This window comes from Diadema setosum, chromosome 9 (genome assembly GCF_964275005.1).
Source record: "Diadema setosum chromosome 9, eeDiaSeto1, whole genome shotgun sequence".
Taxonomy (NCBI): Eukaryota; Metazoa; Echinodermata; class Echinoidea; order Diadematoida; family Diadematidae; genus Diadema; species Diadema setosum.
The window spans coordinates 878,025-903,287 of NC_092693.1; the positions used below are offsets into that span (position 1 = coordinate 878,025).

The 25,263-nt window shown below is 38.7% G+C and overlaps 1 protein-coding gene across 1 annotated transcript; it reads left to right on the plus strand.

The window, feature by feature from the left end:
• The first annotated feature begins 1,785 nt into the window (after positions 1 to 1,785).
• LOC140232657 (ER degradation-enhancing alpha-mannosidase-like protein 2) lies at positions 1,786 to 25,263 on the plus strand. The gene is made up of 10 exons (XM_072312761.1): positions 1,786 to 1,928; positions 2,668 to 2,778; positions 3,600 to 3,745; positions 9,840 to 9,965; positions 10,566 to 10,777; positions 12,586 to 12,727; positions 21,577 to 21,701; positions 22,111 to 22,255; positions 23,158 to 23,276; positions 23,632 to 25,263. Exons 1-10 carry the CDS (start codon positions 1,822 to 1,824, stop codon positions 24,079 to 24,081), a joined length of 1,683 nt encoding a protein of 560 aa, XP_072168862.1. The 5' UTR covers positions 1,786 to 1,821; the 3' UTR covers positions 24,082 to 25,263.

A 25,263-nucleotide genomic window follows, 5' to 3' on the forward strand; every position in this document is an offset into this window, starting at 1 on the left:
GGAGATTTCAAAGTGACTGCTTAATGGGAGACAAGTTGTCTTTCGAAAGATGTCAAATGTGGCATCAGAACGGTCTTCCTTTGTTCTTAACCATATGAAATTGCCATATAGGGCCTATAGAGTAAATTATTGTAATATTAAATCCTTTTTTTGGAGGGGGGGGGGAGTCTATAAAATAATAACGATATAAAAACGGGGGTATCCTTGATCCGCATATATTATGTCCCCCATAGCATGATATTGTGATTTGATTTTTCCCGATTTGTTCCCCACGGTTTGTTTTTTCCATGAGCCTAAGAGGGGGCTGCTGACCCCTAGCTCCCCCCCCCCCCGCAGTTATGCATCCCTAAACTAGAAGTTAAAGTAAAAGCAAAAGTAATTAAAGTAATTTAGGTGCCTAGTGTTCTAGGCCTATACGGTACGTTGAGCTTACAGCTTGATCCTGTCTCCCTGATCACAGGGGGCATTTCATGAAGCATTTTGTCAGGTATTGTTTTGGTGGGTTTTTTTTCTGACAAACTTTTATAAGCTTCTGAAATCTTTTCATCTGACTGCCTGAGAGCAACTTTGTCAGAAAAAAAAAAAAAAGAAAATTCGACCAAAACGCTTCATGAAAGTATATGCCCCCGATCACCCCCCCCCCCCCACACACACACACACACACACACACACACACACAGAATTCTATACACAGTTAGATTGTAGACCGCTTACTGCGGCTTTGCCGCCAAAAAAATAGCCAATGGAGTTTATAAGACATGGGTACGTAGACCACAAACTTTGTCGTTATCTTTCATTCAAATTGCATTTTCAGCCATTAACACCCGTTTGATCGAGTACAAATGAAAGACATCCATTGTCTTTGTGATCTGTTCTGGGTATTCAAGTTTGTGACAAGGCTTCGATCAAATGGTAGATAGCACTGAAGTAACAAGAATTTAGGGTGTCGTGGCATTATTTCATATAGTCCCACTATATTGTTATCGGTGTGGGCAATATATACATGTGATGTGTGAATTAGCTTGCCTTTCTTTACATCGACTAGGGTCACCTACTTGCATTGACTTGTGAAGTTGTAGTCTTAACGTTAGACATTCTAGTACTAGTAATAGTAGTAATATGATACTCACTAACAACAGTAACGCTAACGAACTAAAGTAGACTAGAGAAGGCAGGTAACGGAAGCCACCTCTATTTTGCAAAAAGGTTGCTTTACACTAAGCCTAAAATTCGAGTTTCTAGTTTAAAAAAAAAAGAAGCGTTGCTATTGTACTGATTAACAGTGTTAAATCCCGGTAAATGCTTGACTTCTTCTTCTTCCAGTAAAGTACAGACTGCCATTGGCATGTTATCGTACTTGAACTTGTCAAGTGCCCAGATGAAAAGTGCGAGTAAAAAGATCACTACAGATTCCATACGTGCTGTTAAAAAAGACTTGCCATGAGTTTCATTTTTGTGTGAGATTGGGATTGTGCTGGCTGGGCTGCATGTGGTGAAAGATAAATTTACTTGTATGTGTTCAAAGTTACTTTGGCCTGGGCCCTGTTGAGTTTGATTGTTGTGTGATTATTGATTTAAATCAAGCAGAAGAATCAGAATAGATCTGCTTCGTTACGAACACTCATTTTTGTTCTTCATTTTCTATCGTAATTCTTGGAGCAACATGTTCATTTCATGCCATAGCATAAAGGGTAAAATTTTAATTCGAGATACAATCTATGCAGACTTTAACATGAGAGTACCACCACCCCATCAGAAAATCTGTTTTTTATTTGTCAGGTTGTGGTCGTCTTGGCCTAGGTGAGGGCCGAGGAAAACATCATGTACACAGCTTTGTTCAGCGCAGTCCTTTTACCTTTTCTTCTGTTTGTCTCCTACCTTGGCTGCCTCTCAAAAGGAGACATCATTGATGAACTACCAGCATACAGGTAAAAACAGCTTCCATACTTCATTGCCATTATTCTGATAAGTATTAAGTGCGAAGATTTGGTTCCATACGAATGTATCGGTTTAATGGGAAAGATGAATCGAAATGTCGCTGCTGCAAATAAATCTGGAAATATTACAGCTATGTTGGGGGAGTTTCTGCAGTTGATTGTGGAAATTTAATGTTTTGAGATAAAAAGTTCATTGGTCATTCCTTTTTTATAATATTGCATGTTGTTTAAGTGTTCTGGACCACTTACAGACCTACCAACCATTCTGAATTTTGAGGATAAAATCTGAATTTTTTACCATTCCTAGCTCTTGTTTCTATAGGAGTTTCCTATTTTCCTTGATAATTTTATTGCACATTCCTACATGTATGGCAACTGCTGTTTCTTTCCTACTTTTGAGCCAAATCCATATTTTTTTCAGTCAGAAAGATTGAGAGGTCTGCACTTATCTACTGTTTCTCTCTATCCATAGATAGGATGTTAACTTCAGTACGTTATTTACAAATTAATGAACCATAAAGCTCCGGTTTAAAAAAAAAAAACAAAAACAAAAACAAAAAAACAGCTTCATAGCCTAGTATCCACTCACTCCAGATTTCTCATGAGAGCCCAAATTGTTTGAGATGTTATGTTGCTAATACAGTGAAGAATACGATCACAATTTACAAGTAAGGTATATTTCCTTTTTTTCATGTGTAACAAAATGTGATTGTCTTGATTGTCACAACAGGGACAAAGTGAAGGCAATTTTCCAGTTTGCATATGACAGCTACATTGAAAATGCCTTTCCCTATGATGAACTCCAGCCTTTGACCTGTGATGGCGTAGACACATGGGGCAGGTAAACATATACCTCTATTCTTATATTAAATGCATTTTCTCTCTCCTCATACAAGCTCACCCTTACATCATATGTGTGTCTGCATGTGTTTAGATTTAACATTCCAGAATTGACTGTTGAGGGTATATCTTATGTGTCTATGTACTGTAACAAATACATTGTATGTCTGGTCTTTGAAGAACATTTTTAGAATAATGAATGGTGCAGTCTTTTAACTTATACACCTTTAGAGAGGTACATAGTGTGGAATTTCAAAGTTGATGATATAGGCAGTAACCCTAAAATTAGTAGGAAGTTGTCCACATAGCTGTCGTCAACCGGCAGGCTGTGGCCTGCTGGTGGGTCGCGAAACTCTCACAGGTGGGTTGCAATGACAGCCAGAAATTGAATAAAAAGAGATTAATGATTGATCAAACTGGGTCTAAAAAAGAGGAAAAAAAAGATGTAGGAGCCAAAGTGGGCCTCTTGCTGAAAAAGGTTTGGAAGCGCTGCTCTACAACAAATGAGAATGAGACAACTCTTCAGGGTGTATGGTTTAGGTGTTCCAAATGTGTGATTTGTGATGTTTAGCTGATATTGGTTCTCAAATAATTCTCATGGTTTTGTGTTTGTTTTTGTTTTTGAGTAAAGGTCAGATGATTTTAGGGTTTGATATTTGTGTTTTGCCAAAGATGGTTGTACCTTTTCTAAACTTTGCTCAATCTATTCAGTAAGGGGGAGTATATCAAGTTCACATCATAGTAAATTATGTACTAAATTATTCACAATCGTTTGTATGCTATGGTGATGGAGGTTTCATTTTGCATTTGCTTCCCTTTCAGTTACTCTCTGACCCTCGTAGATGCCCTCGACACTTTGGCCATCATGGGAAATCATTCAGAGTTCCAACGAGTGGCAAATCTTCTCATCGATCACCTGACCTTTGAAGACGACATCAACGTGTCTGTGTTTGAGACTAACATAAGAGGTGAGAAAGGAGGATGTGGGAGAACTTTGTGGTCAATGAAAATATCTGCCCCCCCAAGGAAAAACGCAGTATCTAACATTTTTGGCGATTTTCACTTTTTTGCATAAATATAGTCAGTGGGCAATCCTTCTTCATATGACATATTCAGATTTTTGAAAAAATGTTTAGAAAGCCACTTTTCCGTAACTGCCAAACGCAGTATCTACACTTAACTTGCACTTTCCCCAAGGAAAAACGCAGTATCTACATGATGAATATTTCCCCAAGGAAAAACGCAGTATCTACAAAGCTAGTCTTAATTACCAGACACTGTTATTTATATATGTGAATACTTTGCCGATTGTTCTGTATTTTGAACGTAAATTGCTTTCTTTAGACATACTTGCTCAATAATAAGACATAATGTTCAAAATATCTAACCGAAACAATACTGATTAGTAAATATTTTGATGAGATCGTGATCCTAATATAAAACAGTGTGTTATTAAGACTAACCGAGTGCACATTAAACAATACAACACAACACTGACAGCTTGCAGCTAGCTGCACTGATGCTGTGCAGCATGCAGTCAGCACAGGGCCCGGCTAGTCAGCATACAGTGGGAGTGTGTACTTGGAATAAAACAAAATGTTGTCGTGGGGAAAATTACTCGTGAGCCTAGCCCTCAAGAAAAATTTATCTGCAGATAATGAGTAAGTTATTCAAAACTATTTCAATATTGAAGGAATAAAGCTGATTGTTTGTCACACGAAGCGAAGTAAACACATACAAATGCATGTTTGTCACACGAAGCGAGGTAAACACAAATGCATACATTTGTGTTTAGGCCCTACTTCGCTTCGTGTGATAAACGATCAGCTTTATTCTTTCATATTCTACCTCAATGATTAACATTATCCGTACTATTTCAATATTAACTTGTTGTGAAGTAACTTTGTTATGCCTAGACCCTTGTCAAAATTCCTCAGGCTCCGAATCCGAAAGTTTCGTCGAAAGGCAATAGGCCTAGATCTAGGCCTAGACTATTTGTGTTGTATCGGATAAACGTCAGGTTATGTAACATGTTACACCCTCCCTTAGATCTCAGTCTAGATTGTAGACTTGTCTAGACAGTAACGTTTTAGTCTTGCGTCTCTTTTCTAATGTTAGACTTAACGTTAATCAGAACTTTCAGGGTCCGTATTCCGAAAGTCTAAAGAAAAATCTAGTGTTGGACTTGAATAGGCCTAGGCCTACTCTAGGGCAGGCCTGTAGTAAGAAGTCTAAAACTTAACCACTTTTTAGAATCCTAAGTCTAGTGAAGTGTCAATGTTCAATTATCTACTCCATACCATACTGTCTTAAAATTACATAGTTGACAATAGATAAGGGTCCATGTGAAAAATAGGTACCCTTGGTAAATGGACAAAATAGAGACAGTTAAGAATAAGTTGTATTTTAATTCTTATCGGATCTAGACAGTGTCTAGACCCTAGTGAGACTGGGTTGCGTAAAATGCATGCATGATCCCAGAATGATGCTGCATGCTACATAACTTACAAGTAAAAAAAAGTTAGGCCTACATTACAAATTTACATGACGTTAAACTTAGGTTCAATCCAGAAGGAATAGGCCTAGAGAGCGGATGTCACTTCATTCTAGACCGGTTCTAGATGTATTTTTTTTTTCTAATCAAAGAGTCCTGGCTCGTGTAGGGCTTAAACCTTCTGCAGTTCTAACGTTAGGCTATTTTTGTTTTTTCTGTGAGCATCGTGCATGTATAGCCTGAGGTGGTAGACTCGTGTAGCCTGCTACGTAGCCAGCCTAGAATAAACGATATAAAAACTAGACCTAGTCTAGGTCGATCTAGGTCCAGACATCCGATTTAGATTTATTTTGGTCTAGACAGACTGTAACCTAGACTGTACAGATCTAGATCTAGTATTCTAGATGCTAGTTAGCGGCTAGGCCATGTAGCATCACATTACAGCCCTGGCAAGCTTCATATTAAACACGTATCGACGTAACGCTAGGCCTACAGCAAGATCGGTCTGGGATACACTTTTAAGCAAACGTTCCAAGAACGATCTGTTATTTAACAATCTTATGAAGCCTGCTCTGTAATCAGGGCATAAATGGGGGGGGGGGGGGGGAAGGAGGATGCATCCCCCAGGGCCAGAGAATACTTGAACAATGATGTATACATGCATACATAATTATGGCAGAAGATTAATCCTAGTCATTCCGCTGTAGATACTGCGTTTTTCCTTGGGGAAATTCGTTCCATTGTAGATACTGCGTTTTTCCTTGGGGAAATCAGTCAATTGCGTGGGGTTTCCCCAAAGTATCTACATTTTCATCAATAACTGAAAAAACAAAACAAAAACACAAAATGATATTTTCCAGGAAAATTGGTAGCTAGATAGACTAAAATTCCACAATGAAGGAATTTTTCAAAAGAGTATATTTTCCAGGGGCTTTGGCAAAAATATAAAATGGTGAATATCTCGGTTGTTTAGAAATGGAGCTGGATGTAGATACTGCGTTTTTCCTTGGGGGGGCAGATATACTTGTCTGTATTTTCTCTATAAAGACATCATCATGACTCAACATCACAGGTCAGAATTTTAAGTAGTTCAGACAACTTGAAATGGTCATCATTAACCAGACATCAAAATGGACGAGTCTCAAATTAAAGTGACATTATGATTATGAATATGTTGTGCTATCCTCAATGATGTCCATCTTATGTTGACAGTTTCTTTGCAGTAATATTTTCAGCTCTTTGTCGTTTTACCTTTTATGTTTTAGCAAACAGCTTTGTGTTTTCCTTGTTTTTTTATCATTACTCTTCCACATTGTAATGCCAGTCAAATAATTATGTTCTGCTTATCTATCTGTGCATAATGTAGTATTCTTTGTAACTACTGCAATGACTTTACAGAAACCTGTGTTATGATGTTATTTTTAGACACTTAGAAGTCGAAATAGATGTGTCAGAGGTCAAAGATCAGTGGTCATTGTAAAACACAATAAGAAGTTACCAAAATATGATGCCAGAAACATTTCACTAAATCACTCCAGATGTGATGACCTAATGTATGAAGGTTACCTGTGACTAGATTACAGGACAGGTGTCTGACAGCTCAGAAGTCAAATGCCAAGTCAAAGCATGCAACAAAATCTAAAATCAGTAACCAACAGCTGCATTCACCTGAGACGTGCTGCCTTGACGCTTGATAAACAGCAGCAGCGGCTTCAGGGACAGCGCGTCTCAGGTGATGTGTGTCTTTTGCCTGAGACGCGCTGTCTTTGAAGATGTTGTTGTTGTTTATCAAGCGTTTTGATTGTGAGATCATGTTGTTGCCAAATTTTTACCTCCACGAAATAATCCTTATAACTCTAAAATCTCGTTCTTCAAAATAATCCCCTTAATTGAAAAAAAGCTACGACTATAATTTTTAAATCTTTTTAAGATAATAAAGATACCACTACCTTTGGAAATGAATGATGTTCCTAGGTTTACTGAGTTTGTACTTAGCTCTCTTTTGTATCGTCATGTAGGGTAGCCATAATGTGTCCATTTTTATCGCGCGCCTTCGTATCTTGTTATCTACTATCTTTGGTAGAAGTACAGATTTGCGGGCGTGCGCGCTCTGCAGTACTTGCGCGCTATCGGTAAAGGTACGGTAACAATGGTACGGTACGGTAAAAGTTGTGCCAACGGTAAGCCCTCTCTTTACGTGAGTATTTTCCCAGTAGTCATGTCAGCTTTGCAACGGTTTTCAAAAGGTAATGCTTGAATGAAAGCAGATCGGTAAGACAATATTTTACCAGTAAGGAACGGTTTTCCCGGTAGAGCATTAAGTTACTTCATAGCGGTAGTGTAGCATACTGTACACATGAATGTATACCATTTATACATGCATAAAATTTGCTATATATGAATGACTGCAGATCTGACACCGTAACAGAACGCCTGATCACATTTATATAATTCACATATTCACACATTCACATATATATTCATATATTCATATAATCATATATTCATATATTTATATATTCATATATTCATAGTATGGACCTGTTGATCATTTGTGATTATTTGTAATTATTTGCAATTATACAGTTACAGACAAGCTTGATTTCACATAGACCATGTACAAAGTACAGCCGGGCCAAAGGCGGGGCCTAAGGCCGGACCCAAGGCCACGGGCCTTAGCCCAGAACCAGGGGCCCAGAGCCCAAGTGGGCCCAGGCCCGGGGGGCCCGATGGCCCAGGGGCCCGATGGCCCAGGGGCCCGGTGGCCCAGGGGCTCACGGGGCCCAAGGCCGGGCCGAGGCCAGGAGCCTAAGTGCTGGCCCAAGGCAAGGGGCCCAGCCAGGGGCCACCAGACTGAGACCACTAAGAGTACCAGTCATGACTTGCTGTGATAATGATGTGACAGGCCTGTGCATACACATATTATGTAAATACACTGTACAGGGCTGTGCATATTATGTAAATACACTGTACACTAACTATACACAGCCCAGTCACTGTATAAATCGCAACAGGGCTGTACCTGAGCAGCCCACAACACAGAGCAAACACAAAGCAAATTCTACGATTGCATTTAGTTTTGATACTTGACATCATTTTTTGTCACCTCAAACGCATCAAAGACAATCTTTATTAATGAGACTTCATACTGTACCTGTTTTCCTGGGGTTATTTGTGGGAATTCTGCGATCTGGGTACTATTCGCAAATCTAACATGTGAAAATATCAACTCCTGATCATGTAACGTGCATGTGTACATTTCTGTGTTCACTGCTGTATTCCATGAACATGAATTCAACAACTACTGTTATATCCTGTAATATGAGCTGCCAGGACAAAACTCACATATGCTCTGATTCTGTATAGCAATCACTTTCAAAGCAATGTATTGATACATTGCTTTAAAAGTGATTATTTCATTTTTTATATACATTTTGTCTCTAAATAATTGTATTTTTAAGGAAAAAAGCTTAATGGAATTTATGTAAATTTATGCAAATTAAGCAAAAGGCATTAATTGTTTTTATTTCTAAATGTGTCCAATAATCTCATTACCCTTGAAAATATCAGGTTCAGCACTTAAATCACTTCAAATGGGTGCGCTAGCAGTTCCAAGACCTTTCTTTGGAGTATAATGCCTCTGTAAAACATGGAGCTATTGACCCCCTATTCATCGGATGTGCTGAAAATGTATTTTAGGACATTTCTGGAAGATTTCGCTGTAATTCTTTCCTTATTATCATTTTCTTGTGATTATTTCATTTTTTCTATACATTTTGTCTCTAAATAATTATATCTTTTAAAGGAAAAAAGCTTTAAAATGGAATTTATGTAAATTTATGCAAATTAAGCAAAAGGCATTAATTGTTTTTATTTCTAAATGTGTCCAATAATCTCATTACCCTTGAAAATATCAGGTTCAGCACTTAAATCACTTCAAATGGAGAGTTTTATCCAATTTTTTGACAAAAGTCTAGAAGTTGGCGGCCATCTTGGTTTTTGGCGGCCATTTTGAGTATTTCTTACTTGTACTTGTGTGCTTGACACTCGAACCAAAATTGATCTATAGACAATTACCTTTACAATGGTACCAAAAATTAAACTTTTACATCAACTTGAACTGAAAATCAAAAATAACACATGCAAGGCCCCCCACTACATAGAGAAAATTCAAGACAGTGACAGATGCTGTAGACATAATATTTATGGGTGCAGATATTTTAGCAACCTCCGTTCTAAACTGAACCATAGCAAAGATAAATACACACACAAAATTTGTGTGTGTGTTAATTTTTTTGAAGATATTGGATTCTGTACTATAGTCATCCATGTACTTATAAGCAAGCTCTGCATAAAAAAGAACCCAAACACAAATTGCACAAAATGTCCAGACTGACAGTTAATAGCACAATTCAAAGACTGTTTTCTGAAGTGAAAGCAGTAGGAAAAGGCATATTAAGTTTACATTTCGTTGTTGAAGTTTTCATGTTTGTTGTGTTGATTATGTCGTAGAAATGTTCATTGAAATGTGCTAAAGAACTTAAGCAATGACTACATTTTGTTGCCAGTCATTGGAGGGTTCCTCTCCTCCCATCTCCTGGCCAAGAGGGCGGGGATGGACGTTCCCCCTGGTTGGCCCTGTGAAGGACCTCTCCTCGACATGGCTGAAACGGTTGCCAGGAAACTACTACCAGGTATGCTATTTTTTGTCTCTTCCTTCCTTTTTTCTTCCTTTGTTTCTTCCTACTCTATCATTGTTCTATGTGTCAAGTGTATATTTGGGACTTAGTTTGGGACTTAGTGCATTCTTTTAATTTGAAGTAATTACAGTATTTTATTATTCCAAGAGCATGATATGGCATATCACTTTAAGCCAGTACAAATGAGAGCAAGAGACTAATGAAAATTTGATTGGATTCAGACATAAGACAATTATGGCAGTCTTGTCATTATGACATGACAAATTTTAGCTCTTTGCTCATTCAGGACTCTTTTGTTTGTGTTCTGGATGTAAAGTGCCATGTAGTGTAATTGTGCTTCCTCCCAAAAAGAATGTATTCATCACAGCTCTTCCCAAGTTACATCGAGGAATTTGTGTTCACACATAGTGGGTAATGCAATTGACATCTATTTGATATTGATGTGTTTGTTTATTGCTTTTTATTGTTGTTGTTGTTTTTTTTTTAGGAACTCTTGCCTATAATGCTGTTGATATAGAAATTATCTTTTTGATAAAAGGAGTGTGTGTTCTGAAGGCAATAGATTCTTGGCTTCACATTGATACTATTTTGCAGCTTTTGAGACGCCCACTGGAATGCCATATGGTACGGTGAACCTACTACATGGAGTACCCAAGGGTGAGACTCTGGTTTCCTGCACTGCTGGTATAGGGACATTCATTGTGGAGTTTGGTACCCTCAGCAGACTGACAGGTGACCCGGTCTTTGAAGAAAGGGCACTCCAGGCCCTGGACTCTCTCTGGTCCTTCAGATCAGATGTTGGTCTGGTAGGTTGGCATCTAGTGACCACTGATCAGTAACCAGTCATGCAGATTTATTTCTGTAATATGTATACAAACAAACATTGATAAACTGTGTAAATAGTCCATCTCATATGTTACCAGATTTTGATGAAGAATTGCCAGTTTCTCCCACAAGATTTGTACTAATAAGATTGGTTGTGAAACCTTCAGGTACATGGATATCAGGGTGTGTACAGTTTCAGGTATTCATTTGGGACTTTCCAGACTATGACATTAAATTGACGTTAATGTTTCATGTCTCCATAATGGACATTTTAAGAGCAGTCAATGTTTCCAAGGATTTACGGACAACAACGTTTGCTAACTCTAGCCTAGCCTTAAAAACTAAATTGGGCAAACATTTCCACTCCAACTCAAATTGTGCTCTGACTTTTTAGCTCACCTGAGCCGAAGGCTCAAGTGAGCTATTGCGATCGCCCTTCATCCGGCATCCGGCGTCCGTTGTGCGTCGTGCGTAAACTTTTTACATTTTCATCTTCTTCTCAAAAACCCCAAGACCGATTTTCACCAAACTTGGCAGGTAGCATCCCTAGGGGGTTAGGAACTCAATTTGTAAAATTGGCACCATGCCCCACCTAGGGGGCCCCCAGGGGGGCCCAAACCCCCCAAAACGAAGGAATCTTTAAAAATCTTCTTCTCTAGAACCAGAAGTGATAGAACTAAGTTAATACTTTGAGCTAGTACATTGATGACTGTAGTTTGTTCATGGCGGAATCAGGGGTGCCCCCCTTGGGACCCAGGGGGGTGGGGAGGGGTCCTAATGGGGCCTAAATTGTACATTTTCATCTTCTTCTTGAGAACCCTATGACCGATTTTCACCAAACTTGACAGGTAGTATCCTTACGGGCATAGGATATCAATCTGTTCAAATGGGCACCGTATCTCACCTGGAGGGCCCCAAGGGGCTCAAACCTCCCAAAATGAAGGAATCTTTAAAAATCTTCTCTAGAATCAGGAGTGATAGAGCTAAGTTAATACTATTTATGACTGTAGTATCAAGTGTGTTCATAGCAGATCCAGGGGTGCCCCTCTTGGGGGCAGGGGGGAGTGATGGGGAGGTCCAAATGGGGGCCTGAATTGTACATTTTCATCTTCCTCCTGAAAACCTCATGATGGATTTTTATCAAATTTGGCAGGTAGTATCCCTAGGGGGTTAGGATCTCAATTTATCAACATGGGCACCATGCCCCACCCAGAGGGCCCCAGGGGGCCCCCAATCCCCTCAAAATTAAGGAATCTTTAAAAATTTGGGCCCTTGTTGTACATTTTCATCTTCTATAAGAATGCCTTGTCAAATTTTGGTAGAGCTGTGAATAATTTAGATTAGTGCAATACTCAGGTGAGCGCTAGACCCGTGGGTCTCTTGTCCTTTCTCATTTCGTTTCTAGTCAATTTATTCAAAGCTGTATCCTGTCAAATCCTAATGTTGCAATTTACTCTTTTCTAAGCACATGTCTTACTTTAGCTCTTGCTACTTTTCTATTTCAGTCAACAATTTCTTTCAAACACGTGCATCTAGGAATTGTGACATTTTAGTCACTATGTGAACTGTACACTGGTACATATTCTACAAGGAAGAAAACCCAACATAACAAGATTGTGACTGAGTTTCTATAAATGCAAACTGATAGGTTTTGAACCTAACATTACATTGACTATTTACTTTTTATATTGACTTGAAATTTGTTTGTCCATAAAATTCCCCTGTCCAAGATTAGGCTAGGTGGTATTTCAATTCTTTGACTGTACATTGCTCCCTTGCATTACTTCAGGTTGGCAACCATGTGAACGTCCAGACAGGGAAGTGGACGGCTCTGGACTCTGGCATTGGAGCTGGAGTGGACTCATATTTGGAGTACTTGGTCAAGGGGAGCTTGTTGCTTGGCAACCAACATCTCATGGACATGTTCACTAGTAAGGGCCACCAGAGTACCCACACTGTGTACATACTGTTATTTGATGTGTCAACCGTAGAGACATTTTGTGTTTGGGTTGGCTCTCTGTCCCCACGATATACTAGGGAATAATTTTCAAACTCAAATTTGATTAGCAATTTCAGCTGATGAAAAATATCTTCAATGATATCCTGTACACTTCTATGTAAGAACACTAGCTACGCAAAAGTTAATTTGTGTAGCAGTACTGTGAAAATGGATAGAAAATTACGTTGCGACACCAGGAAAATTATTCCCTGTATACCTTGTTAATATGAATTGATGTGGATTATGATTATGCTGATACATGTCCCATGTATGCTTCATGTGGTAAAGATGCACTGACAAGATGGGGGTGTGGGGTGTGGGGGGAATCCCTCAAGGTCAAAGGTGAAGGGTCGATTAACTTTGGTTATAATGTCAATTTTAGCCGTAACTGACTGAAGATAAGAATATCCAGTGGTAATGTGGTTTAGTAGGAAGAAAAAAACGGATAGATTTGTTTACTATGTGATGAAGATAAAAGGTCAAACCTCTTGGTCATGGTCAGAGATCAAGATAGGGAACTTTCTCTGTATTTGAAGAAGGGCTGCAACACTTGTGGCAACATAATACTGATCACTTCAGTAGACGAGATATGAAACTCGTCACACTGAAGACGAGTTAGGTGATACGCTGGGGGTCATCAGATGTTGGTCATCCGTGATCGACAAAGAAAAGAATGTAATATAGCACCTTGAAGTTATAATGAGATACTTAGTTGAACTTTTTTGGGCCTACACTATTCAGATCACATTTGCCGCGGCCAAGGCCAACCTCATTTGCGAGGCCGAGCCCCGCAAGTTAGTCCGTTTACACTGCCGGGCTCGGCCGCGCTTTTGATTCAAACCTTTCAATATTTTGTCGTAGTGGCGCTCTACTTGTAAACAAGCGCAATTTGGTATTGTCTGGTTTTCAGATCCTTTGCCAACTGAATTCCGTGGCGACAAAGTCGCCGTTCGGGCAAAGGCCTTTGCCGAAGGAGAAAATCCTTTGCAGGACAAAACCACCTTAAACTATACTAGTTTTCGACGTTGAAGTGGTTAATATCCTGAATAGCGAAATAGTACAGGCTAGGGTTTGGAAACCAGACTAAAATTGGCCGCGCATTTAGCCCAGTTTGCGTTTACACTGAGAAAAAGGCCGGGCGCGACCGCGGCTCGGCCGCGGCCGAGACCACCTCCAGAGCGTGGCCTAATGCGAGGCCAATTTTGGCCCCGCATTGGGCCTTTTGCGCGTTTACACCGAAATGAAGGTGGGCTCGGCGCGGCCGAGCCGCGGCCGAGCCTCGCACTGTAAACGGGGTCCAAGTGATCCTCGACACGTACAAATAAAACATGACAATTAAGTGTTTATAACCATCTTGGCTTTAACAGTGGCCTTTTAAAACATGACCTTTGACCATTATTTACATAACCAATATGACTCCCTCTAATCTTGCTATCATAATGATCAGTTCAGAGAGCTCTTACAGCTATATACAAGCCTGTGAGATTTACTAGCAGTAAAACCAATGAAGCCTCCGATACAAAACAAGGGATATCGAGGAAGTGAGTCTGTTTACATGAGAATGTGATTTATCCTGGACGAAAGTGATGCCTCAATTAAAGAGAAAAGGGCAAAAGAAAAACGGGCCAAACGTACGGCTCCAGCGAAAGAGACATCGCCTTTAACCATGTAACTATAGGCCTAGGTCTCCTCCAACTAAGAGTACACTTTGAACGTAAGCTTATACGTGAATGATAATTTATGACGATCTCACGTGATCGACACACATTCAAAGGGGACAGTTAGAAGTGGAAGGAGTGCTTAATCGTGTCATTAATTCCTAATCAATGACACCCCTACTATAGGCATATCATAATTTAATTTCTCATCTAAAATCAATGGCCTATAGGACTCATGCACCATTAGTATCGTGCATAAACTTTGTTTTTTAAGCTTTGAGTGAAACGTGTCATAACATAATTCTGTAATTCCATCAGCAGTGATTGACATGATAAAGAAGAGAGATATATCACCGTATTGAACGCTTAGAACCTAACGGGGGGTGGGGGGGGGGTATTATAGCATGATACTCGGTTCTTTTCTGCCTAGATGCCAACAACACCCATCACCCACGGCCACGCATAGAGAAACAGCCATGGCGAAAATAAAACTTTGCTTTCTCATAGGCAGAATGACACAGAACCCCGTCAAACACACTTCACTTTTATTGGCAGGGATGGACATGAAAAAATTCATTACTAATACTAAACAGCGTATGCATTCCATTCATGTGGCGCGAGATACCTCTATAGCAACATAAAGCCTGTCTTCAACTCCGTTGATCGAACAATGACAACCTGAAATTTCAAAGAGATGAGCGAGACGCTATATACACCTGGCCTAGAGTTAATCTATTCAGTTCTCATTCCTACTTCAAGTTGGGTTATGTTATTGTAATCATTCCCATCTGCAGTATAACAAAACCAAAGTGAGGGAAAAGGGGAGAGAAAAACGAAAGGTGGCGGAAGTAAAACTGCATGCACAACTGCAATCCATATCATTGCGTGTGACAAGTGAAGCAAATGTATTAGTTGTTATAGCAGTGTTTTATGAGCATAAACAGGCAAATAGACAGACAATATCAAATATAAAAACCATCAATTTAATGTCAGAGAAGATGGTAAACAAGATGCATTGAAACTGTAACTAAATCGCTGCTCGGTCACGGAACGTCCAACTTTATATTCAACCAAAAAACATGTTAGGGGAAAGAAACAAATTTAGATATAACATTCTTAAATTTAAAACAAGAAAAAGAAAATGTCCACGTCAGGATTAAAAAAAAAAAACGCCGCACGAACATGCATTATATTCTAGATGGGAATACGGTCTTGATGCAAAGTCTCAGTACTTTAAAAGCAATCTATGGTTCCCTTACCATCACCAGTACCACATCACAATGACGTCTCTAAAATCAATGGTAGCACATTTATCATTGCATCGTGCATTAACTCCTTTTTCCTAAACTACCAATGGAACGTGTCATATTATATTGTGTATTTCGATCAGTAGTGATTGACTTTAAAGAAGAAAGATAATGCAAAAAAATGAACGCTTACCACATTGCTTATAGGGCTATTCCAGTTTGGTACTGATCTGTTCTATTCTCCCAGATGCCAACAACATAATATCACCTATGGCTAAACTAGTGAAACAGCCATGACGAAAATAAACGACAGAGAACCCGTCATAATCACTACACTTGGAAAGGTGTTGCCCGAAATTCCTCATTATGAAGCAATATCAAGTCACTTCCTTCCCTGCCTGTCTTTAACTCCGTTATTTGGTCAAACAATAACAACCTGGAATTCCAAAGAGATAAGCGAGACGCCATGCACCTGGACTAGAGTTAATTAATTCAGTTCCCATTCCTGTTAGTTATGTAAACGTACACGTTCCTAAATATCCTGCTACAGTATAACAAGAACAAATGAAGAGAAAAAGAAAGAGAAAACGAATGGTGGCAAGCGGGGTACTGTTTCAAGGGGCAATTTACAACATAACGTGTGACAAAATTAAAGAAGCAAACCCAACCTCCAAACTCCAATACAAAACAAGGGAAATAGAGTAGCTGTGTTCATGACATCAGAGTGAAGCTGAACTGCAGAAAAAAAAAAGAAAAAAGAGATAAAAGGAAAAAGTCCTGCGGGACTCGATTAACTTCTCTCCTTCCGGTCGGGCATTATAAACACGCAGCGTGCTAAGCGATTCCGCCTCACGGAAGATCCGAAGATCTTGTGCGAAACTTAAATCTATCTATGTATGCTATACACAACACAAATTTACATCGATATTCAGTTTTTTGGCGATATACGTCAAGTGACTGATAGCGCTATTCAACTTCCCACGAGTGGCCGCGTAGATTCGATCAATATACAGTTGCAAAGATAAATCGGGAATCGTTTCGACCAGATTCCATTCTCATTTTCAGTGATCGACAACGAAAATAATGTTAAGTAGCGACTTGAAGTAATATTGAGAAATATTCGTGAAGTCCAATTCTTTATACAGTCCTACATAATTCAGATGAAATTGTTTCTGTCATGCAACCAATTGAAAATTTCGTGTGGTGTCGGCGTGTCCAAGTAAGTTGATTGGAAAGGATATGTGAATGAGTATTTACCAATAGGTCTTTATATTGTAAAAGAAAATCAAACATGGCCATGCGGTCTTTTAAGAGTCATCTTCACTTTAACATTTGTAATTTCAAGTCCAAGTTGACAGTCAAAGCAATGTGGTCTCCAACACAAAACAAAGGGATATTGTATGTGTGTGTGTGTGTGTGTGTGTGTACCTGTGTGTGTGTGTACGTTTACATGAAAACGTGATTTCTACATGGACGAAGGTGAATACTCCATAAAAGAAAAAAAGCAAAAGATGTAAGCATTTTGTTTCGTGCTCTTATGGGGTTCGAACCCGTACGTATGCAACCTCACGTCTCTTGTGACGTCGCCTTTATCCTCTCGGCCATGTATGTCTTGACGAGAAAATATGAGGAACGTAAGCTTATATGTGAAGGATGATTCAGGAATCGTTTGGTCCACATTCCATTCTCATTTTCAGTATTTAGCTGCAAAATTATCAACCTGATGAGGAGATTTAAAAAAAAATAAAATGCATGATTACTGCAGCTTATTGTCTGAGCTACCACATACTTAAGTTTCAGAGGAAATGGAGCAAAATCAGCTGAAATAAAGGTGCTTAAACGTTGTCAAGTCAATGCATGGTTTTAAAAAGAATCACCTCCCATAGACATAACACGTCAACTTGTCTGATTTTGAGTCTTTACCTTTAATCATAATTTGAAGTATGATGGTAAGTCTTCTCGAACTAAGAGTGTGGAACGGAAGCTTCTACGTGAAAGATGAATCACGATGATCACCCGTGACCGACACATCTTCAAAGGGATCAGTTATCAGAAGTGGAAGCCCTCGTGCCAAGATATTGTCTCAGCAATTCCAAAGCAATGATACCCTTACATTTAGGTATACCATAATTTCCCTCTGAAATCATTGGTATTATTCATGTACAATTGCTTGCCTTGTCCATAAACTTTGCTTTACAAACTTTCAGTGAAAGGTGTCATAACATAATTCTGTAACTCCATTAGCAGTGATTGACTACATAAATAAAGATATATCAAATTGAACGCTTAGCGCGTATAACTAAGGGGGATTTTAGCCTGATGCTGTGTTATTCACTGCTCAGATACCAACAACACTCATCACCTACGGTTACGTATAGAGAAATAGCCATGACGAAAATAAGGTTTTCCTTTTCTTTGGCAGATAGACACACAACCCCTTTGAACACACTATAATGACATGGAGGGACATGAAAAAGTTCATTACTACTACTAAACAGTGATGCCTTCTACTCATGTGGCACAAGATACCTCTATAGCAACATAAAACCTGTCTACAATTCCGTTATTGGGTCAAACAATAACAACCTGGAATTTCAAAGAGACGAGCGAGACGCCATACACCTGGCCTAGAGTTAATTTATTCAGTTGCCATTCCTGCTCCAGTTGAGTTATGTAAATTATTTTCCGACCTGTCTTGTGCAGTGTATAACAGGAACAAACGTAGAGAAAAGGAAAGAGAAAACGAAAGGTGGCAAGCGGGGCACTGTATACCAAGGGCAATTTACAACATTACGTATGATAAATGAAGCAAATCCAACCTCCAGCCTCCGACAAAAAAAAAAAGGAACTTGAGTGACTGTGTGTCGTGGGGTAATGACATCGGAATGAAGCTGAACTGCCAAAAGAAAAACAAAGAAAGAGACAGAAAAAAAAAAATAGCGTCCTGCGGGTCCCGAACATCTCGTCCTAAGGTAGTGCATAATGACCATGCAGCGCGCTAAGCGACTATAAAGCCACACGGCTGTCCCGAAGATTGGATGTGAAATTCATATCTTTATATCATTTACAACATGAAAAAGTTCATTACTACTACTAAACAGTGATGCCTTCCATTCATGTGGCACAAGATACCTCTATAGCAACATAAAACCTGTATACAACTCCGATATTGGGTCAAACAATAACAACCTGGAATTTCAAAGAGATGAGCGAGACGCCATACACCTGGAATAGAGCTAATCATATCAGCTCCCATTCCTGCCAGTTATCTAAACGTACATGTTCCTACCTATCCTGTTACAATATAACAAGAACCAATGAAGAGAAAAGGAAAGAGCAAACGAAAGGTGGCAAGCGGGACACTGTAACAAGGGGCAATTTACAACATTAAGTGTGACAAAATTAATGAAGCAAACCCAATCTCCAAATCTCCAATACAAAACAAGGGAAATAGAGCAGCCGTGTTCACGGGTTACGTATACTTGATAAAATAATACGATAAATGACATCGGAGTAAAGCTGAACTGCCGAAAAAAAAAGGAAAAAAAAGAAAGAGAAAACTCCTGCGGGAGTCGAACCTTCTCGCCGTCCGGGTATGGAGTTATTAACACCCAGCGCGCTAAGCGATTACGCCACACGGCTATCCTGAAGTACTCATGAGAAACTTGAATATATGATAATACTATCGTGACATTGCTGATTGAGATGGCGCTATTCAACTTCCCACAAGTGGCCGCGTGGATTCGACCAATATACAGTTGCAAAGAACAATCGGGAATCGTTCCGTACAGATTGCGTTCTCATTTTCAGTCTTTAACTACAAAATTGTCGACCTGATGAGGAGATTTGAAAATATAAAATGCATGATGACTGCAGCTTATTGTCTCAGCTACAACATACTTAAGTTTCAGAGGAAATGAAGCAAAATCAGCTGAGGTAAAGGTGCTTAAACGTTGTCAAGTGAATGCATGGTTCTAAAAAAAATCACCTCCCATAGACATAACACGTAAACCTGTCCAATTTTGAGTCTTTACCTTTAATCACAATTTCTAGTATGATGACGTCATCATATTTCAAAACCATCACATGGACTTGAGAGGCAAATGTTCAAAGTACAACATATCTGAATTTGGGATAATATTGAGCTTAAACAACAGAGATACGAGCAAATGAATGTCAGAAACAGTACCTCAAAAAAATCAATTCCACTTTTTTTATTTAAAATGACGATATGATGACGTCATCGCGTTTTCCTGGCAATATTGATACTTGGAATGTTATTTACAATTCATATGCTTTTGTGATATGCAATAGAAATATAGGGTCGACGGACGATTTAAAGAGCTATGGCGAAATAAACAAAAACATGTTTTTTCACTATATTTGCAGAAAGACGCGCACGCGGAATTTCAACTTTGACGCCAGTGCATTCCTTTGTTATAGGTCGAAATCGATCGGAAATCAATGGATATTATTACTCAAAGTATCAGGAATCCAAATCAGTCAAAAAAAATGCATTTTCATGTTGCTTACGGGCTCTGCGCGCGAAATTGCGCGGACGGACGCGCACGCGAGAAAATGTTTGAAACGCTTAAAATTGTCTGAAACTTCGAGATTTCCCATTGGGAAGTCGTTTTGAGCCTTTTAAAATTTTGACGCGCGCTTACGCGCGCGTAATGATGACCTGTGTAACTAGCGTTAAAAAGTAAGATAGAGCGTGACCTGAACTTCATGTCCACCGAAAATAATACAGAAATGACATCTAGTTATGAAGTTATGATCGATCATGTGACAAGGTCCGAAAATCACAAAATGGCGCCTAGATGACGTCATAGATATGTTACTGTCATGAAAACCTTATTGTGGCTAGATTTTGTCATGAGACATGTTGACTGAAAATGTCATGTTATTTCGTAATGTCATTCTTGAGATATTGACGACACAAAATTGTCCAGAAAGAAAGAAGAATAAAAAAAAATAAAGAGAGATTTTGACAATCACAATAGGTGATACGCTGATAGCGTATCACCTAATAAAGACATCTCGGTTGACTGAGTATAGTAGTGGGATTGCTTTAGTCTGTTTTGATCTCATACTTTCTCTCTCTCTCTCTCTTCTCTCTTCTCTCCGTAATCATGCCCAGAAAAAAGAAAATGGAACTTCTCGAATTAGCATTATGGTGAAGAGAATTTGTAGAAAGCTTTTGACGACAAGTTTTCTTAAATAAGCCAGTGTTCTTTCATCTAAAAAGAGATGACCTGCACACACAGTCCTGCATCCATAGAGGATGGCCACCATGTTTCAGCCAGTTTCCCTTCCTCATGTAGAAATGTTGAATTACTTGTCTAAATTTCACTAAATCGTTGAAGGAGAGACTATGGAATGTTGCAGTCATTTTTCATCAAGAGTATTATACAAGGTGAAAGTGCTTGCAATGTAGGAATGTAGGATCTTGGTAATCATTTCCTCATGCAGGAAATGCACACATGTTTCATACCACAAATAATCATACTTAATGTAGAAATTAATCAGTACATTAAGAATGTGAAAAGAAGAAACAACCAAACTTTCATATATCTATCTATCCTACACTCTGTGGAGATCTGAAGTTGATTACTATAGAATATTACCATCAAACATTAAGCATTTCTTTTTCTTTCTTTCTTTTTTTATTGGTGTGTTGCTCTGATTTGTTTCATCTTATTGTATGTTGTGTGTGTATGTTTTGAAATAAGTTTATGTCATTTTTACCTCATGATGCACGGACATGAGGAAGAACTGCCGTCTGGCTGAATCATGTGCCGTGCTGAAATAAATGAAATGAAATGAAATGAAATGAAAATGATCCGTCTCTATTCCCATGCCCCCTCCTCCAGCCTATGAGAAGTCTGTGTATCGGTTCTCTAAGAAGGACGACTGGTACATGTGGGTCAATATGATGAAAGGACAGGTCACCATGCCGGTCTTTCAGTCACTGGATGCCTACTGGCCTGGACTTCAGGTCAGTGTCAGTTGTAGGCACTATGTCATAGTTTATATACATCTGTGTATCTATACACAGGCACAGATACATAATTATGTGTGTATACTTACATTTATACACAGTGATATTGTGATTTAGAATATTTTGTTAATACAAGAAGCTACTGATTTCATATATTTGATGACAGACATTTGCCTTTTTGAATTTTATAGAAACCATTTTCACATTAAAAAAAAAAATATAAAAAATCTTTTGATGTCTCAAGAATCAGAAAGAAAATTATTTGCAATTTTGCCTACACTGTTTTGGGTATTTGAGTTAATACACAGTGTTAGTCTTGTCTTTTTGCAGAAGAATGCATTTATCTTTCAAAATTATTTATATGATGCCAGAAATTAATAAGAAAACCCTGTTTTATTCCTTCCAGAGTCTGATAGGAAAGATAGACAGTGGGATGAAGACTCTTCACAATTACCACCAAGTTTGGCGTCAGCTGGGATTCCTGCCAGAATTCTACAACATTGTCAACAACCGGCCAGTGGACAAACGAGAGGGATACCCTCTTAGACCTGGTAAGCTTTTTCAATGTTTAACTCCTTATAAACTGCTGAATGATACATAAGCACTTGCCTGATTGCCCGGGGCAAGAGAAAAATCAAATTTGGGTAAGTGTCTTTGAACAATGAGAACAAATGCTTGCCCAAATTTGGCAAGCAAAAAGTCTTGAAGCCACCTTTTATTCACTTATTCTCCCAACGAACCCACAAAGTCAGCCATACAGAAGCCCAAAGATAATAGCTGTTCATAGTGATGCCACACACTTTATATTTCATTTCAGCAATTCCCTGAAAACTTTGTTGCAGGAAACATTCTGATATGATTACCACTTTCTCATGAGGATTCAACTCTGAGCCAACCTCAGTGTGATGTAAATGGTGAAAAGATTACATTGTTTAAAGATGTTATCACTAGCACCAGTAAATATATGTTCTTTGATGTGAAAAGAAATTCACATACCACTTTCTCTGCGATTGTTTTGACTCTGGTTAGTGAACTGCTAGGAAGAAATAGAAAATTATTAAGTCTTATCAAACAAAGCAAACATGTCTTTGCTTGATATACAGGGTTGTTAAACTTTCTTTCTGAGCCCTTTTAACCCAAAGTGAGCCAACACAATATCTTGCCCATTAATTTCGTAGTGAAACATTGAATGCAGAATATGACTCACAACCTCGTATGAGATGTGACACCTGGCCATACAACCACAGTGTCTCTGTATTTTAAATTAAGATGACAAAAGATTTATCAAGAGAAATGGTCATAAAAGGTTGTAGCTCTTTAGAGCATTCTAACATTTAGAGGATAAACTTTGAATCCAGACTTCTTTGAAAACGCAAAATAAAGAAATAATTACAATCTTTTGATATACCATTATATAGCTTGTCAAATGACAGTTTGACCTTTGACCTTGCAGAGTTCGTGGAGAGTGTGATGTACCTGTACCAGGCAACCAAGGATCCAATCCTACTAGAAATGGGTCGTGATGTCCTAACCTCTATCGAGACTACCAGGACAAACTGTGGCTACACAAGTGTGAGTAAAGAGAGAACTGTGGAACAACATTATACAAGTCTCATTTATAACAAAGAGAATTTGTATTGAATATTTGCATATAATTTGCTGCTTTTTTCATGAATGACATCGACTTAAATATGAAGTGAATTCATGCATTTAATCATGGTATCAAAACCCCATCAGAAGCAGTAACAGCTGATGTGGTTGTTATTTTTTGAAGTTAGTGTTGGTCATGTTTATGAAATCATGTTCTTATTTACTGCAGCTTAGATAAACCAAAAGATTATGATATTGGGTACTTCGTCTGGTGTTAAATTTTCCTACAGGTAAGGAAACTCAACTATTTAAATCCTTGCCCTTTCCTGTTCTGTAGGTCAAAGACGTCAAATCACACAAGCTTGACAATCGCATGGAGTCTTTCTTCCTGGCGGAAACCCTGAAGTACCTCTATCTTCTCTTTGATCCTGATAACTTCATCCACAGTGATGGGTCTGTGGGCGAAGTCTTTGATACACCTCAAGGAAAATGCATCTTGGGAGCTGGTGGTTACATCTTTAACACAGAGGCACATCCTGTGGACATTGGAGCTTTAGAGTGTTGTAGTGCCAGCCACGAGTTTTCTCGGATAGAGCGTGCAATGAGGACGTTGCCACGGAAACGTGACAGATTGAAATGGATACGTAATTTCATCAGGGAGGATGGACCAGAGGGTATGGGTAGAGGGTGGAGTCAGCAAGGACTCAACCAACAGGTGAATTGCTCCGCCCAGCCCTATCATGCCAAGATGTCCATATTAGGAGAGATGTTTCGAGATCTGGACTAAGATGACCTCATCAGAGATGTAGAAAGTGTGTGTTGACATACTCATTCCTTTTAAATGTCAAATCATTGTTTTATTCAGTTCCATGGTAAAAAAAGAGTTTAAGATCAAGTAGAATGTCCTACATATCTGTAGTTGGGAGTCTTTAATAAGAAATTGTTTAGAATAATGTGTAAGTTACAATTTTTTGAACTTCAAATAAATGTTTTCAATTTTAAAATAATGCTTCCATAGTGACCTGAGCTGACAGATTCTAAAGGCTTTAGATTGTTTACAAGATGGACACTTCTAAAATCAAGGAGGATATTTATTAAAAATAAGATTTTTTTCCTTATTATCCCTCTAGAAGAGATACGAAATGAAATCTCAATTTAGAAGAAGACTGTATTGGTCTTGGCTCTGTGGTGACACATTGTGGCTCTATGTTGGTTGAAATCAATCATAACTAATACAGGTGAATCTATCAAATAATTCCTTAGTGTGATTAAATGATGGCAATGTTTAATTTCATGCAGTATGTACACTTGTCAAATCAGTAAGAAGTGTCACCCTTTTCTGACCAATAATCTTAAATGCAGTGGAACCTCATTATAGGGAGATGGGATATACCAAGATACCCAATATAACAAGGTAATTTTGCAGTTCCTGTTTCTATTACAGTGGACTCCTGTTATAACGAAGGCCATGGAACCGGCAGTTTTCTTTCATTATATTGAAATTTTGTTGTAACCTAACAAATAAAGAATATAGAGCGGATAATGTTAGGGCCGAAATTTTTTCTTTGTTGTAACCGGAACTTTGTTATAAATGTGTTCGTTACAATGGGAGTACACTGTATATTCTTTTCTTTATCCCTGATATACCAGTAACAAGATTCCCGATATAACAAGGCAAGGAAATTGCAATGGTCCTAAACAGCTCGTTATGATGAGGCTCCTCTATACCAGTAACCCCTTATGTAGTATGTCCCATAACCCTACCTAGGCTGGGCTATTTAGGTAGATGATAGAGGATAGAGCGGGGGGCTCCTAGGCCCCCCTCCCCCAGATCTCTGCCGTCGACCATTTTTATGCTAAATTATGCTAATTTATGCATAATGATGCATGAAATCAGACAATTTGGTATAAATCACTAAATAAAGCTCAAAACAGGCATATTTTTTGTGTAAATATTCTTTTTAGTGTC